Here is a 14,472-nt window from a genome sequence, read left to right as displayed (position 1 = left end):
ATGAGAGAAGTTGAATGGGAGTCTATGGAGCCGGAGGCTTTTTAGAGACGACCTCTAGTGGCACTCGCTGGTATTGCAGCTTCAGGCACTTCTTAATCGGCCTCATTGTTCAGACCTGGAAGCTACGAACACTTTTATTTACAGTCTTTGTGTTGTGTCTTGTCATTTTTGCAATAAAATGAACTAGCCCACTCTAATTGCTCTGTACTGTAGGTACAGATGCATTTACAAATCCAGTAAGAAACAAACTCCTGAAAGTGTTCCTGTCCGTGTAGTTTGGCCAACAGAAGAAACATGATGCACGCTCGCGTTCTCCATGCGCGTCAGGACAGGTGAAAACCAAGTAAAAGATCTGTTCCCTGCAGCCCACACAGAGAGGAGAACGAACACAGCCGTCACATCTCACATGTCAGGAGCATCTTCAGAAAAAATGAGGCCGTTTTCCATGTGAGTGTGAGCGTGGATGACGGCTTCGCCCTGTAATTACCAGCACAAACACTGTTCTTCTGTGTCTGAACGCGGTCTGACAGAAAGCCATTAGATCGCGCAGCCTGCGTTCAGCAGCATTCCTCGCATGTGTGGTCGATTTCAAAACTCAAACTCGGTCATCAATTGAAGCTGAGGCTTAATTATGAGTGCTGAGGGTTACGTGCCGAGACAGCGTGGCGGGAGACGGTGTCACAACACACCTGAACGTTACCTCAGTCTGTCAGCGCTGAACCACGTAAACAGTGCGGTGATACAAAACCTTGTGCAATATAATAAGAGCAGAAATGAAATATTGTCTGAGAACAGTCAACAAGGAAATGAATAAAAAAACAGCGAATTCAAATCAGATCATTAACAGTCGCTTTCTGCTTCTTTTATTTTGGTGAATTGTCATAAAGATTTAGAATGCAAAATGTTCTCCTTAAAATTGGCATATTTTAGAAACAAAAATTGCTTCGACACATTATTACGGTCTATTTATTATTATTATTATTAATAATAATAATAATAATAATAACAATAAGCTTTATTTGTGTAGCACGTTTCTAAACTTGAGATATAAAGTGCTTAACATAAAATAAACAATTAAAACCAAATAAAACAACCTGTGAATTCAAACAAGTCTTCAAATCTAAAACAATGAATGTATAAAACAAACATAAAACAAATAAAAACAGTTATCGTATAAAAGAAATAAAAATGGATCGATAAAATCAACAAAGGCTCTATAATATTATTAATATTATTCTTACACATCAGGGACACTGTTGAATCAAAGCTGCTGTCTTTGAGCTGCATCTTCAGAAGAACTTGTCTTGAATTAGTTCCTCGTTTCATGTTACACTGCAGATAAAGTACAAACACGGTAGTTTTCATGTCCGGTGTTTGATGGAGCCTCACCTGGGGCAGGTTATTTGACCAGTGAATGAACCTGTTGTGTAAAGTCATACCTGTGCAGTGAGGTCACGTCAAACCCAGTTACAGTTTCTGTGTTTCCGTATTGTTTGAACAGGAGGGGCTGCTCGGTATCATTTTCAGCTTCAACATATCCAACATGTATAGGGGTGTTAAAATGTGCTCATGAAGGAACTTCAGTCTCACTTCAGTTTTATGGTTGCTCAGCATTGTGTTTGATGTTTGTTCAGGGTGTGTTGGATCTTCATCTACAGTCCATAGGTTCACCTGCACATGCACACTATGCACGTCTCCTTTGACCGTCGGCCCGCGTTACATTTGTAGTTCATTAGCCTACAGTGGATAACGTTACAGGCGGACGGTGTTTATGTGCTGTCACTCCCTGACAGGTATATCTGAGCTGTGAGCAGCGATAATGTTTCACAGGAATTCAGAAAATCTTCTGGTAAATATTTTAGTTGAACTGGTGCCAAGACAGGTGTGTGTGTGTGTGTGTGTGTGTGTGTGTGTGTGTGTGTGTGTGTGTGTGTGTGTGTGTGTGTGTGTGTGTGTGTGTGTGTGTGTGTGTGTGTGTGTGTGTGTGTGGAGAATGAAGCTGCAGTCATTTCTAAACTAAAAAAGATCTTTTGTCCTTTTTTACAACTACTTTACATCTAATTCTTTGCAGTTTTACATCCTGGTGTCAGTGGTCAGGTCATGCGACTGTGGGCAGTTTGTGGAAGTTGTAGATCTTCTAGTAGTTCTTTAACTCTCTCTGGTGTGTGTTTACGCTTATCGTCCAGCTGCAGTATGAATCCTTCTCCACAAAGATGCAAACAAAAAGGGTGGAGCATGTCTCTGAAGGATGGAGGTCTACTTCTCTAAGTGTACCTGCACATTTGAATATTCCCACCAGCATGTTTGACACAAGCAGCAGCCATCAGTGATGTCATCAACCATCAGTGATGTCATCGTTGGTTTGTGATCGTTATGAATCCTCCAGTTCAGATTCTGTCCGTCACCATCTTTGCTAGTTCGGAGCGATTTGGAGCAGGAAGTGACCATATTTGGACGAGATGGGGGAGGAGCCAGAGGTGGATCTGACCGATCTGATCGGAAACCTGACGATACTACGTCCCGCCCACCGATAGCTGTAACCTGACTGCACCGCAGGCCTGTCAATCAAACAGACACGCACCTAAAAACAGGTCTTCTTGAATCTTCTTTTCTAATGAATGAGGGATTATTTTCAGATGGACCTCCAGAAAACTAAGAAGAAGGAGTGACTTTAGCTAACAACACCGAGATAACTGATGGACACATTTTATTCACTTTGGATTTGATGAGAGAAGTTGAATGGGAGTCTATGGAGCCGGAGGCTTTTTGGAGCCGACCTCTAGTGGCACTCGCTGGTGTTGCAGTTTATCTGCATTGGAACCATTTTCAGAGCTGGAAGCTACGAACAGTTTTATATCCAATCTATGATTGGATAACTGTGGTCTGATTCTCCTTCCTGTTCCATCATCTTACATCCACCCTTCTGTCCTGACACAAATCTCTAAAAGATTCATAAGTAAAAAGCTCTTTTTTAATCATTCACTGTGTTTCTTAGCCCTCTCCAAGTGTTTTTTCTGTGTTTCCCCTCCTGAGAAGTGATTTAGAGACACCACTCATCCTCTGGCAGGACTTTTCATTCCTGAAATTTTGTGTTCTTTATTTACATATTCTGTATCCGTGACACAGCTCTCCGATGTGAACAAAGTTGGGTTTATCGATCTTCTTCCTGATCATGCTTTGGACCAACCGATCGATCTTCCACAGACCCCTTTAAAACCTCCAGTCTCGCCATGATTGGACACTGAGTCACTTTGACATTTATTCAGAATAACACTTTTTGACCTCCAACACTTTCTTTTAGCTCTGATTCCACGTCTCCCACCAACATAACACTATTCACGTTTCATGCAAAAACTCCTGACCGGCATGGCTTCCTTCACCACGCCGCTGCTGCGTGATTTGCTGATTGGATAATTGCATGAATAAGCAGGTGGACACAGGTTAGCGCTCTGTGAATGCTCAGCAGCAATTATATCTTCCTAAAACACAGCAGAGGATGTTTCTGATTCCATCTCCAGCCGTCCACATCGTTGCCATCGTGCCTCGACACGTTGCTGCTCTGTTGTTCTCTGCAGATCAACAGGATGTACGACCTTCAGAAATCTCTCTCTACATCTCTCATCCCCCGACCTCTCTGTGTACTCAGGATTATGAAGTCTTACATTTTTCTGGCAGGCATGGAAGTCGTGATTTGTGATAAAAGACTAGGACACTAGTGATTTATAAAAATAAAAAAAACACACACTAGGTGGTTTTGTGTAACGGCCCTTCACACTGGAACCAGCTTTCTTAAATCAGAGGCTGCAGATTTACTAACATATTTGACCTACTGTTTTATGATGGGTGCAGCCACTTATTGAAGTGAAGGAAAAACTCTTCATGCAGTCGGCAAGGATCACTTCTACTCACTTATAGGTCAAGCATCCATCAGCTGCTGACTTAGACAGAGCTACTCCTTGAGATGTAAACCAGGGGGCGTCAATCTCTCACATTAAATATAAAAGGCTCTCAGGTTAGCTGCAACTTAAGTGCAACTAAATTACACATAAAGACGTTATAATTCATGTACTTCTCTGGTTTAATAATGGAGCAGCATTGTGAGATCACATAGTGTGACACTGTGTCATTTATACACTAAAGGTTAAAGCAGTTTTACGCAGAGCAGATTTGCTCATTTAATTAAAATTTAATTAATTAAATAAAAAAATGTAGTGAGGGTTTTTTAATTTAACTTTCCTCTCAACCAACTAATGCACACACTAATGAAATGCTCCTCAGCCTCAAGGGTGATATTTGGTTTCTACTTCTACAAGCTAACAATTCCAGTTTATATTAAAACACACTGTTTCATTTGTTTCAGTTTTGCTCGTGTTGCAATGATTTGCAAATCACATTAACCCATATTTAATTGAAAATAGATCAAATACATCATATCAGATGTTGAAACAGAGACATTTTATTGTTTTATAAAAAAATATATGCTTATTTTGAATTTAATGCAGCACACGTCTGAGAAAAGTTTTGGGAAACAGTGTTTTCTGATTGGACGGCTGCAGTAACTCCGATATGACGTGGAACACGGGATGAGTAGCATGTGTCATATGTGTGATGAACTGAAATGGAATCGACCACATACAGCCGGTACAGTGCCAGACGGAGTTTATATCATTCGTATATCAATCATTATTATTACATCATGTAATTCCCAGCAAAGACTTTGTACTGCTCGTAATGTCAAGAGTACATCTGATGCTTATGAAATTTTAGTTTTAAACAAGTAACACATTTCTAAATTCAACAGCTCCTTCAGATCAGAGACTTCTACGTTATTAATGAGGTCACCCGTCCAGTTGACAATATGAAGAGTAGATGAATTATCCTCTCGTCCACTTCCAGCTCTCGCCGCGTTCGGACAGGAGCTCCCGTCGAGCCCTCACGGCTGCACCGAGGGAAGCTGTTACCCGGCGACAGGAAACCTTCTGATTGGACGAGCCGTGAACCTGACCGCCACCTCCACCTGCGGCCTGGACGGACCGGAGCAGTACTGTATCGTCAGCCATCTGCAGGTCGGGACGCACACATCAACACAACACCAACACTCAGAGCTAAATACTCACTTAAGGAAGCATCAAAGTTCATGTTCGGAGCATAACAACGGAGCAACGGTGGCTGATCATGATTTCTTACTGTCATCACATCCTGCAGCACATTCTGCTCAGTGTTAGTGGAAAACTCTCCCCTCATCTCCTCACATCTCTCCCCTCATCTCTCCTCACATCTCTCCCCTCATCTCTCCTCACATCTCTCCCCTCATCTCCTCACATCTCTCCTCACATCTCTCCCCTCATCTCTCCTCACATCTCTCCCCTCATCTCTCCTCACATCTCTCCTCACATCTCTCCTCACATCTCTCCTCACATCTCTCCTCACATCTCTCCCCTCATCTCCTCACATCTCTCCCCTCATCTCTCCTCACATCTCTCCCCTCATCTCCTCACATCTCTCCTCACATCTCTCCCCTCATCTCTCCTCACATCTCTCCCCTCATCTCCTCACATCTCTCCTCACATCTCTCCTCACATCTCTCCCCTCATCTCCCCTCATCTCTCCTCACATCTCTCCTCACATCTCTCCTCACATCTCTCCTCACATCTCTCCCCTCATCTCCTCACATCTCTCCTCACATCTCTCCCCTCATCTCCTCACATCTCTCCTCACATCTCTCCCCTCATCTCTCCCCTCATCTTTCCCCTCATCTCTCCCCTCATTTCTCCCCTCATCTCTCCCCTCATTTCTCCTCTCATTTCTCCCCTCATCTCTCCCCTCATTTCTCCTCTCATTTCTCCCCTCATCTCTCCCCTCATTTCTCCCCTCATCTCTCCCCTCATTTCTCCCCTCATCTTTCCCCTCATTTCTCCCCTCATCTCTCCCCTCATTTCTCCCCTCATCTCTCCCCTCATTTCTCCCCTCATCTTTCCCCTCATTTCTCCCCTCATCTCTCCCCTCATCTTTCCTCTCATCTCTCCCCTCATTTCTCCCCTCATCTCTCCCCTCATTTCTCCCCTCATCTTTCCCCTCATTTCTCCCCACATCTCTCCCCTCATCTTTCCTCTCATCTCTCCCCTCATTTCTCCCCTCATCTCTCCCCTCATTTCTCCTCTCATTTCTCCCCTCATCTCCCCTCATCTCTCCCCTCATCTCTCCTCACATCTCCCCTCATCTCTCCCCTCATTTCTCCCCTCATTTCTCCCCTCATTTCTCCCCTCATCTCTCCCCTCATCTTTCCTCTCATCTCTCCCCTCATTTCTCCCCTCATCTCTCCCCTCATTTCTCCCCTCATCTCTCCCCTCATCTCTCCCCTCATCTCTCCCCTCATCTCTCCCCTCATTTCTCCCCTCATCTCTCCCCTCATCTCTCCCCTCACATCTCCCCTCATCTCTCCCCTCATCTCTCCCCTCATTTCTCCCCTCATCTTTCCCCTCATTTCTCCCCTCATCTCTCCCCTCATCTTTCCTCTCATCTCTCCCCTCATTTCTCCCCTCATCTCTCCCCTCATTTCTCCTCTCATTTCTCCCCTCATCTCCCCTCATCTCTCCCCTCATCTCTCCTCACATCTCCCCTCATCTCTCCCCTCATCTCTCCCCTCATCTCTCCCCTCATTTCTCCCCTCATTTCTCCCCTCATTTCTCCCCTCATCTCTCCCCTCATCTTTCCTCTCATCTCTCCCCTCATTTCTCCCCTCATCTCTCCCCTCATTTCTCCCCTCATCTCTCCCCTCATTTCTCCCCTCATCTTTCCCCTCATTTCTCCCCACATCTCTCCCCTCATCTTTCCTCTCATCTCTCCCCTCATTTCTCCCCTCATCTCTCCCCTCATTTCTCCCCTCATCTCTCCCCTCATTTCTCCCCTCATCTCTCCCCTCATTTCTCCCCTCATCTTTCCCCTCATTTCTCCCCTCATCTCTCCCCTCATTTCTCCCCTCATCTCTCCCCTCATCTCTCCCCTCATTTCTCCTCTCATTTCTCCCCTCATCTCCCCTCATCTCTCCCCTCATCTCTCCTCACATCTCCCCTCATCTCTCCCCTCATCTCTCCCCTCATCTCTCCCCTCATCTCTCCCCTCATCTCTCCCCACATCTCTCATCACAACAACCAGCAGCATGTTGTCGGGGTAACGGGACGGTTTGCTCTCATCCCTCTTCATCCTTCACTCCTTCCTTCTGTCTTCACTTGTTCATCTGTCTGTTTGTTTGCAGTCTGGTTTCCATGGCCAACCCCCCTCTCCCCCCATTCATACGTGTAGGTGTAGGTACACAAGTCAGCCACACCTTCATCACACCTTCTCTCCGTCTGCATGTCTGTCATCGTCTCCCAGCGCTCTCTGTGTGACAAACATCTTTCTGTTGTTTCCATTATTTATTATTATAGACGGCCAATGAACGCTGACCAATAACGAAAGGGCAGCCTGAAGTTCTCCCCATGAGAGCTGTACTTTTAAAAACTTGGTTTCCATTTTTTGGCTGGTGTTTGAATCCAGTCTTTATTTGATCTAATCCAGCTCACATGGGATGTAAACAAGTTGAATTGTTCTGAGAGTGCTGCTTGTGCACGGAGCAGCAGGAAGATAAAACCCTGATGAGTAACGGGTAAAGACTTTGTCCCTTGATCATTATCACTTCCTGAGTGCAGTGTTCTGGTGCGTCTGTGATCGTGACCAGGGGACGCACGTCAGATTTAGTGTCAAACTCTGGAAATCATCAACAGAGACCTTTGAAAGGCTTCACAAGATGGGTGCAGATTCACTGTCTGAGACCGAAGAAGGCGTCATGTCAGGAGTGTGAATTCGTCCCCCAGAGTCAGACTGTCAACACTGAGTTGTCCTGGGACCTTCCGAGGCGTCGGAGGGGAAAACGTTCACTGTGAACCACCTGAACTGTGGTGCCATGGCAACAGGCTTCTCCAATATGGAAATGCACGCCGCTCACAGCGCGTTGAAAACACACGTTTCTCTCCCACAACACCATCGTAGCTCCTCCTGCTCCTCCTCACTGGATCGGCTCCCTGAGACTTCTCTCTGTTCCCGAGACATTTATCACAAACTTTCATGTTGGCTCTCTGATAAAGTTTCAGGTGTGTAAAACATCGCTGACGCACCAGAACACGGCTCATGTAACGGGGTCTCAGTTGAGGCTTAATCCAAGATGGTACACAGGAATGCTTTTCCAACTTCATAATAACCTTCCCCCAGGAAACAGGAAGTAAAAGCATAAGAAAATAAAAGCATTAAGAGTTATGAGCAGCTCAAAAAAAATTAAAAAAAATACAAATTAATCTTGGATGACAAACTAAACTTACAAATACAAACTGAAAATATAAATTAAAGTGCATGTTTAACTTTGTTACACTCAGAAAAACGTGTGTAACTCAGGAAGTGATGATGATCGAGTGATGAAAGTTGTACCTGTTCTTCATCAGGGTCATCAATCTCTGCTGACGTACACGAGCTGCAGTCTCTGAACGTACTGATCCACCCTCGTATATCAATCGGCTCCTTTTCAGATGTTTCCTGTGGTATCGGTGTAACTCTTGTCCGTACAGTGAAACCAGTGCTGCCCTCTCAAACAGACAGCAGGAACTGGTCTTAAACGTACACCTCAAGGTTTCTCACTCTTGTCTGTCTGTCACAGTTTACATTCATCTGAGCTGCTTCCTAATAAACACACAGCCTTCAGTTTCTGTCTAAAATTCCTGTAAAATGTCCCTGAGGTTTTTTACAAGTCTCTTAAAATTAAAGAGCTCTTGTTGTATTTCCACTCTTCATCTCCACCTCGTCCTGAAGTCAGGTTGAATTCCTCTGTGATGCCATCACGACTTTACTGTGTTACATTTAATGAGATGATTAGTGCTGTTAGTTGGCAAATTAAATTGAAATAAAATGTTGTTTTGTACGTTTTACGAGCAGATAAACTAAAACATAGATGAATGCTGAGTTTAAAGATGTTTTTGTGACAGATCCAGCTCTACACACAGGCTTTATGCTCCGCCCCCTTTGTCCACATCTGTGTTGGACCTGATAAAATGCCGTTACAGTATGCAGCTCTTGTTTTCCCGTCTGCCCCTACACGACTCGTCTCTCATGTTGACATTCACCTCCTGCATCCGTGCATTTCCGTGCGTCTGCATGTTCGTACCTGCGCTTCCATCGCCTCGGGGCGGGAAAATTCACCGCTGTCGACTTCCGTGATTGACACGCTCTGATTGGTGGGAGGCCCTCTGCGACAGTAAAGCACAGGATACGGTGACGAGCTGTCGAACCTTACCGGTCTGTCAGAAGCTGCTTTAGAGGCCCTGAACGTTTGTCTGTCAGCTCTTTAAAAGTCTGCAGACGTCTATCGATTTGACGGCGGTGCTGCTGTTTTTGTTCTCGTGAGATCGGGTTTCGTGGCTTTCGTGCCACCCAACCAGAGCGGAGCTGCACTCAGGCACTTAGGGATTTTCTCAAAAATGTCGATGTATTTCGTGGAATTTTAAGTGAGTTTTTTTCAGTAAAATTGCAAGAATTTAAAAAAATTGCAAGTCGAGAAAAGACCATTTTTATTTCTTTTAAGCACTACCTGAAGGAATAAATATGTAATCACTTCCTGTGATAATAATAATCTTTTTTTAATTTATTTATTAAACTTAGAGAACCGTGGAGATAAAAGCTCCTAAAAGTTCCTAAAAGGTCCTAAAAGGTCCTAAAAGCTGCGTATGTTTCCAGAACAGAGCGTCTGTGACTGGAATATAGAAACAAGGACTACATCAGCTGTCAAAATAAGAGCTTTAGATGCTGTTTAATTCATGTTCATTCAACACATAGGCCTGCTGGATGAAACAAACAAAGAGACGTCTCTGACAACTGGACGTGTGGAGAAAACTCATTTAACATCCAGTAATATGGAATCACTTCCTCTGATCACAAACATTTAATCATCATTTTAATGTGAAGAACACATTTCCCACAAACCCCGTCACTTCCTGTTTTTCTGCTCGTCTTATTAGGTTTTATTTGGTGATGAAAACAGGAGCAGAACCTTTCTGATTGAGTTATTTGTGTTAATAAAGACAGTTTTGTTTGAAAAGTTTACTTTATGCCGTTAAAACTTTTATCACAGCTTCTGCTGACGTGGGAATTCAAAAAAATTGCAAGCTCCCACATATGCTTGAATTTGATTCATCACTGTGATTGCAAGAGTGAAATATTAACATCAGTTTTAGTTGAAGCTGAGTTATAAAGGAAACTGAGGGAGGCGGGCTGTGCATTTGTTTTTCTTCTTTTTTCTGTAAAGCCACCGTCGTAGTGTGACAAAGAAGCGTTTTCAAATCAGCATCAGACTTACATGGGTGTATTGTTGGAGGAGAAAGCCGTGTAGCTGAGCGCAGCAGGCCTGACTAATGGGAGATAATTACCAGCTCAGAGGAGCGAGGAGGCTCTCAAAGCAGCACGAGTTACCATCAAGCTTTACAGGCTTCTCCAAGGAGACGACAAATCAGGCTGACTTTCTCATGTGGACACAGAAACTATGAAGTTTCTGAACAAAAGTTAAATGTTTTTTTTACAACCACTCTTTCAGAAGTACCTGAAAACTTGATTTGACTTCTTTTAAACAGTATAAATGTGCAGAGAATAATGAGATTCACGGGGCATCAGGATGGATGAGATCAGATTTATGCTGGGATTAGTGAGGGGCGGTGAACAGGACAAGCGTGCATGTAAGAAACACGCACACGCGTGCACCGGCTCCGGCACGCCGAGTCTCTCCAACCGCCATGTTGTTGTGAGCAGCTTAATCACCCTTGACAACAACCTAATTAAGAAACTCTGCCCTGGAATCCAGCGTGTCTCCGTGCCAACATCTCTCTCCCTTTCACGGCCTCCTCTCCAACGCACCATCAGCCTCTCCCACCCTCTCTTTGTCCTCCGTCCCCCTCCTCTCCGCTCTCACCTGCGCCTTTCCTTTCTCTCAATTCACCCTCGCTCATTTTTTATAAAAAAAACCCACCCCTTTATTCGAGCTCAGGCTCTCGACCTTTGACCCCACATTCTTCTATGCTTGCTCATGTAGGAGTCGTTAAACTGTTGGGCGTCTCTCTCCAATTTGTAACGTCTCAATCTCACCACGTGACGCATCCGGAGACGACGATATAAATCTAAATTGAACTCTCGTGCTTTCCTCTTCAAAGTTCTTCCACCATCGATGTTCACCGGCTAGTTGCATTTTTTTTCTTCACCTTCCACTTCATCCCTTCATCCATCCGTCCGTCCTCTTCTGCATGTGGCAGTATACTGCAGCGGTGTGTATTCATGTTTGAAACTGTGCTCAGGACATCCTGACTTGTTCTCGGCTGCGATGTCACCACAACAACACAATAGATCGGTTAGAAGTGCACTTGGCTCGACTCCCCGCTGCACCGGGAACCGCTCAGCTGACTGCTGTCTGTGCTCTCCAAAATAAAGCTGTTCCTCCCGTCCTCATCATGCCCGCCTCTCTCAGTCGGTCTTCCTCTCATTCACTTCTCTTTGCTCTCTCTCCCTTTTCTAGCTTTTGCAACCGTGGAGACACAAACGTCCCCTCTGGTTTGTCCTGTCCTCAACCAATCGGTGCCCCACATGGTGTCGGCGCACAGGGACACAAAACACACAATAATTCAGAATAAAACCCAGATGTGAGGAAACCCAGAGGTGGACAAACTCTGAACAATCTGTACCAGACTCCACCTGTGTAATCACAGATTTAATGGCTTCTCATGCAGCGCAGCATCGAAATCGCTTTCCTGTTATTTTTCTGCCTCTTCAGGAGTCCGACAAGTGTTTCGAGTGTAACTCGCGGCATCGCTACGACCGCCACAGGAACAGCCACCGCATCGAGAACGTCATCTACCTCATGGACCGCAGCGGAGAACACACCTGGTGGCAGTCTGTCAACGGTAGGAGCAGGACGAGTGTTCGTGGAGCGGATCGCTGAGTGTGTGTGAGGAACATGTTTCTTCCTCTTGTTGTCACATCCTGATGGAAAAAACCCAAAACATTTTAGAGGAATTTTAATGAGCAGTCAGTCTAGTGGTCATAATAAGTAACATAAATTCAAGCAAATGCCACAATATTTGCAGGAGCTTGCAATTTTGTAAAATTCCCAAAATTTTTCTGCAAAAAACTGAATCTGTGATTAAAGTATTAACAACATACATTTTTTTATTTTCAAACAAAACTCACTTTATTAACAAAAATAAGTCCTCATTTAAAATCAGAAAGGTTCTGCTCCTGTTTTCATCACCAAATAAGACCTAGTAAAAATTAGCAGAAAAACAGGAAGTGATGGGGTTTGTGGGAAATGTGTTCTTCACATTAAAATGATGATTAAATGTTTGTGATCAGAGGAAGTGATTCCATATTACTGGATGTTAAATGAGTTTTGTCCACACGTCCAGTTGTCAGAGACGTCTCTTTGTTGGTTTCATCCAGCAGGTCTATGTGTTGAATGAACAAGAATTAAACAGCATCTAAAGCTCTTATTTTGAAAGCTGATGTAGTCCTTGTTTCTATATTCCAGTCACAGACGCTCTGTTCTGGAAACATACGCAGCTTTTAGGACCTTTTAGGACCTTTTATCTCCACAGTCCTCTAAGTTTAATAAATACATAAATAAAAGATCAGAACTGAAATATTTCTGTGATGTGCAGCAGGATTATTATCACAGGAAGAGACTATATATTTATTCCTTTATCAGGTAGTGCTTTAAAAAAATGAAATTTTTCTTTCGAGCCTCACTTAAAACTCAACAAATTACATTGACATTTTTTGAGAAAATCTGCCGCAAAATCAAACATCTTTGATCTCAACAATCCCAGAAAAACTCCTGTAGTCCTGGAGGGACGGATTTGTTTTGTATCTAAATGTGTGTTGTCAGAGGAGTAAAAGGGACATTTGATATCAGATATCCGTGACCCTGTCGGTGTTTCCCTCCACAGGGCAGGAGAACGTCAGCATCCGACTGAACCTGGAGGCCGAATTCCACTTCACACATCTCATCATGAAGTTCAAGGTGCACACACAGTTTTTTGTATGTGGAGCCTTTGTGTAACTTGTGTTGGAGACACAGAGCTGAATGTACTGGAGCACGTCACGGTTCATCCTTCAGCAGGGGTGTGTTTGTTATGTACACTCCAGCAGCTGCATTCCTTCCAGCTTGACTCCGTTATCTGTTAGTGAAGCAAACATGAAACAAAAGCTTGAGATAAATCAGCCTGACGAGGAGATGTTATCTCCACGGCGACGTGGCTCTATATCTTCCTGTGGAACATGCTGATAGATGTGACCTTTATTGTTATGAATTCCTGCTCCAGACTTTCCGACCTGCAGCTATGATCATCGAGCGTTCGGCTGATTTTGGACGCACGTGGCGCCCGTACCGTTACTTCGCCTCCAACTGTACCCGAACCTTCCCCGGCGTCGCTGCCAGCGGGCTGCACCACATCAACGACGTCATCTGTGAGGAGCGCTACTCCGACATCGAACCTTCCACTAACGGAGAGGTGAGATGTTGACAAGTCACCAAGCCGCTGATAAAAGAGCACTTTCATTTCCTCACCTGTTCTGTGGCTCCGAGTCCCAACTGATACCTTGAGTTTTATAAAAACAGGAAGTTTCACTTTTATTAAAAGTTACGTCATTTCTTAGAAAGGACGCAACAAAGACACAAAAATGCCTTCATAGCTTCCAGGATGACATTTGCAGGACTGAAGTTCACGTGTTCACTGGCGTGTTTCTGGAGGACCGATGGAGTTCTGTGGCTCAGAGGCCACGACGTGTTCGTGGGAAACATGAATTGCTGAATTTGGTCTTTTAATGGGATTTTTTTTGGCTTGAAATAAAATGCAGAAAATCACCAGAGGTTTCCTTCTGATTTCCTTATTCCTTTTTTATGATCCTAAAAAATGTCAGTCCTGGTTGCTTTATGGTAGCAGTCGTGGCTACTGGTGCTAACAGACTGCAGTGACACTGAATACTACATGTCCCAGAATTCCTGGGACAGCGAACGCACCTCGACCAGACACACAGTCAGATTAGTTTACGGTGCAGCGAAACAAAATCATACTGTTTGAGTGAAGAAGTCAGTTATGAATTCCTTGTAGTTTTCCACGACACCAGCGTGTGATAAAGATGGCGTGCAGGTTGTTTCCACCACATCTTCATCTAACAGATGGTTTTTCTTCCCCCAATAATCAAAACTTTAAAATCAGCATTTTTCATGCGGTGTTGGACTGACCTCACTTGCTGTGAATGATTCACAATAAAAGTCCCCTTGTGTTTTGTCAGCTGACAGATTTTAATGTGCATTATATGTTGCACTATTTTCAAATACAGGAAAACAATGCTGAACTTAAAATACTTCAACCTATTTTTTGGAAATATTTACAAGGAAGGAAATACAAG

General features: G+C 44.1%; 1 protein-coding gene across 3 annotated transcripts in view; it reads left to right on the top strand.

Moving 5' to 3' along the window:
• The window catches only part of lamb2l (laminin, beta 2-like), a 59,156-nt gene that overhangs the window by 19,454 nt on the left and 25,230 nt on the right, over positions 1 to 14,472 (top strand). For all 3 annotated transcript variants that reach the window (XM_069708355.1, XM_069708354.1, XM_069708356.1), the window contains exons 3-6: positions 4,897 to 5,066; positions 11,837 to 11,966; positions 13,008 to 13,081; positions 13,383 to 13,571. In XM_069708355.1, coding sequence (XP_069564456.1) covers positions 4,897 to 5,066; positions 11,837 to 11,966; positions 13,008 to 13,081; positions 13,383 to 13,571 — 563 coding nt within the window. The remainder of the gene's footprint in view (positions 1 to 4,896; positions 5,067 to 11,836; positions 11,967 to 13,007; positions 13,082 to 13,382; positions 13,572 to 14,472) is intronic.

Source organism: Brachyistius frenatus, unplaced genomic scaffold (genome assembly GCF_029030835.1).
Source record: "Brachyistius frenatus isolate BFR_SWC_R1_liver_20210118 unplaced genomic scaffold, ASM2903083v1 Contig_75, whole genome shotgun sequence".
Classification (NCBI taxonomy): domain Eukaryota; kingdom Metazoa; phylum Chordata; class Actinopteri; family Embiotocidae; genus Brachyistius; species Brachyistius frenatus.
Note: the sequence above shows the minus strand (reverse complement) of the source record. Positions and strands in the feature narration are given on the sequence as shown.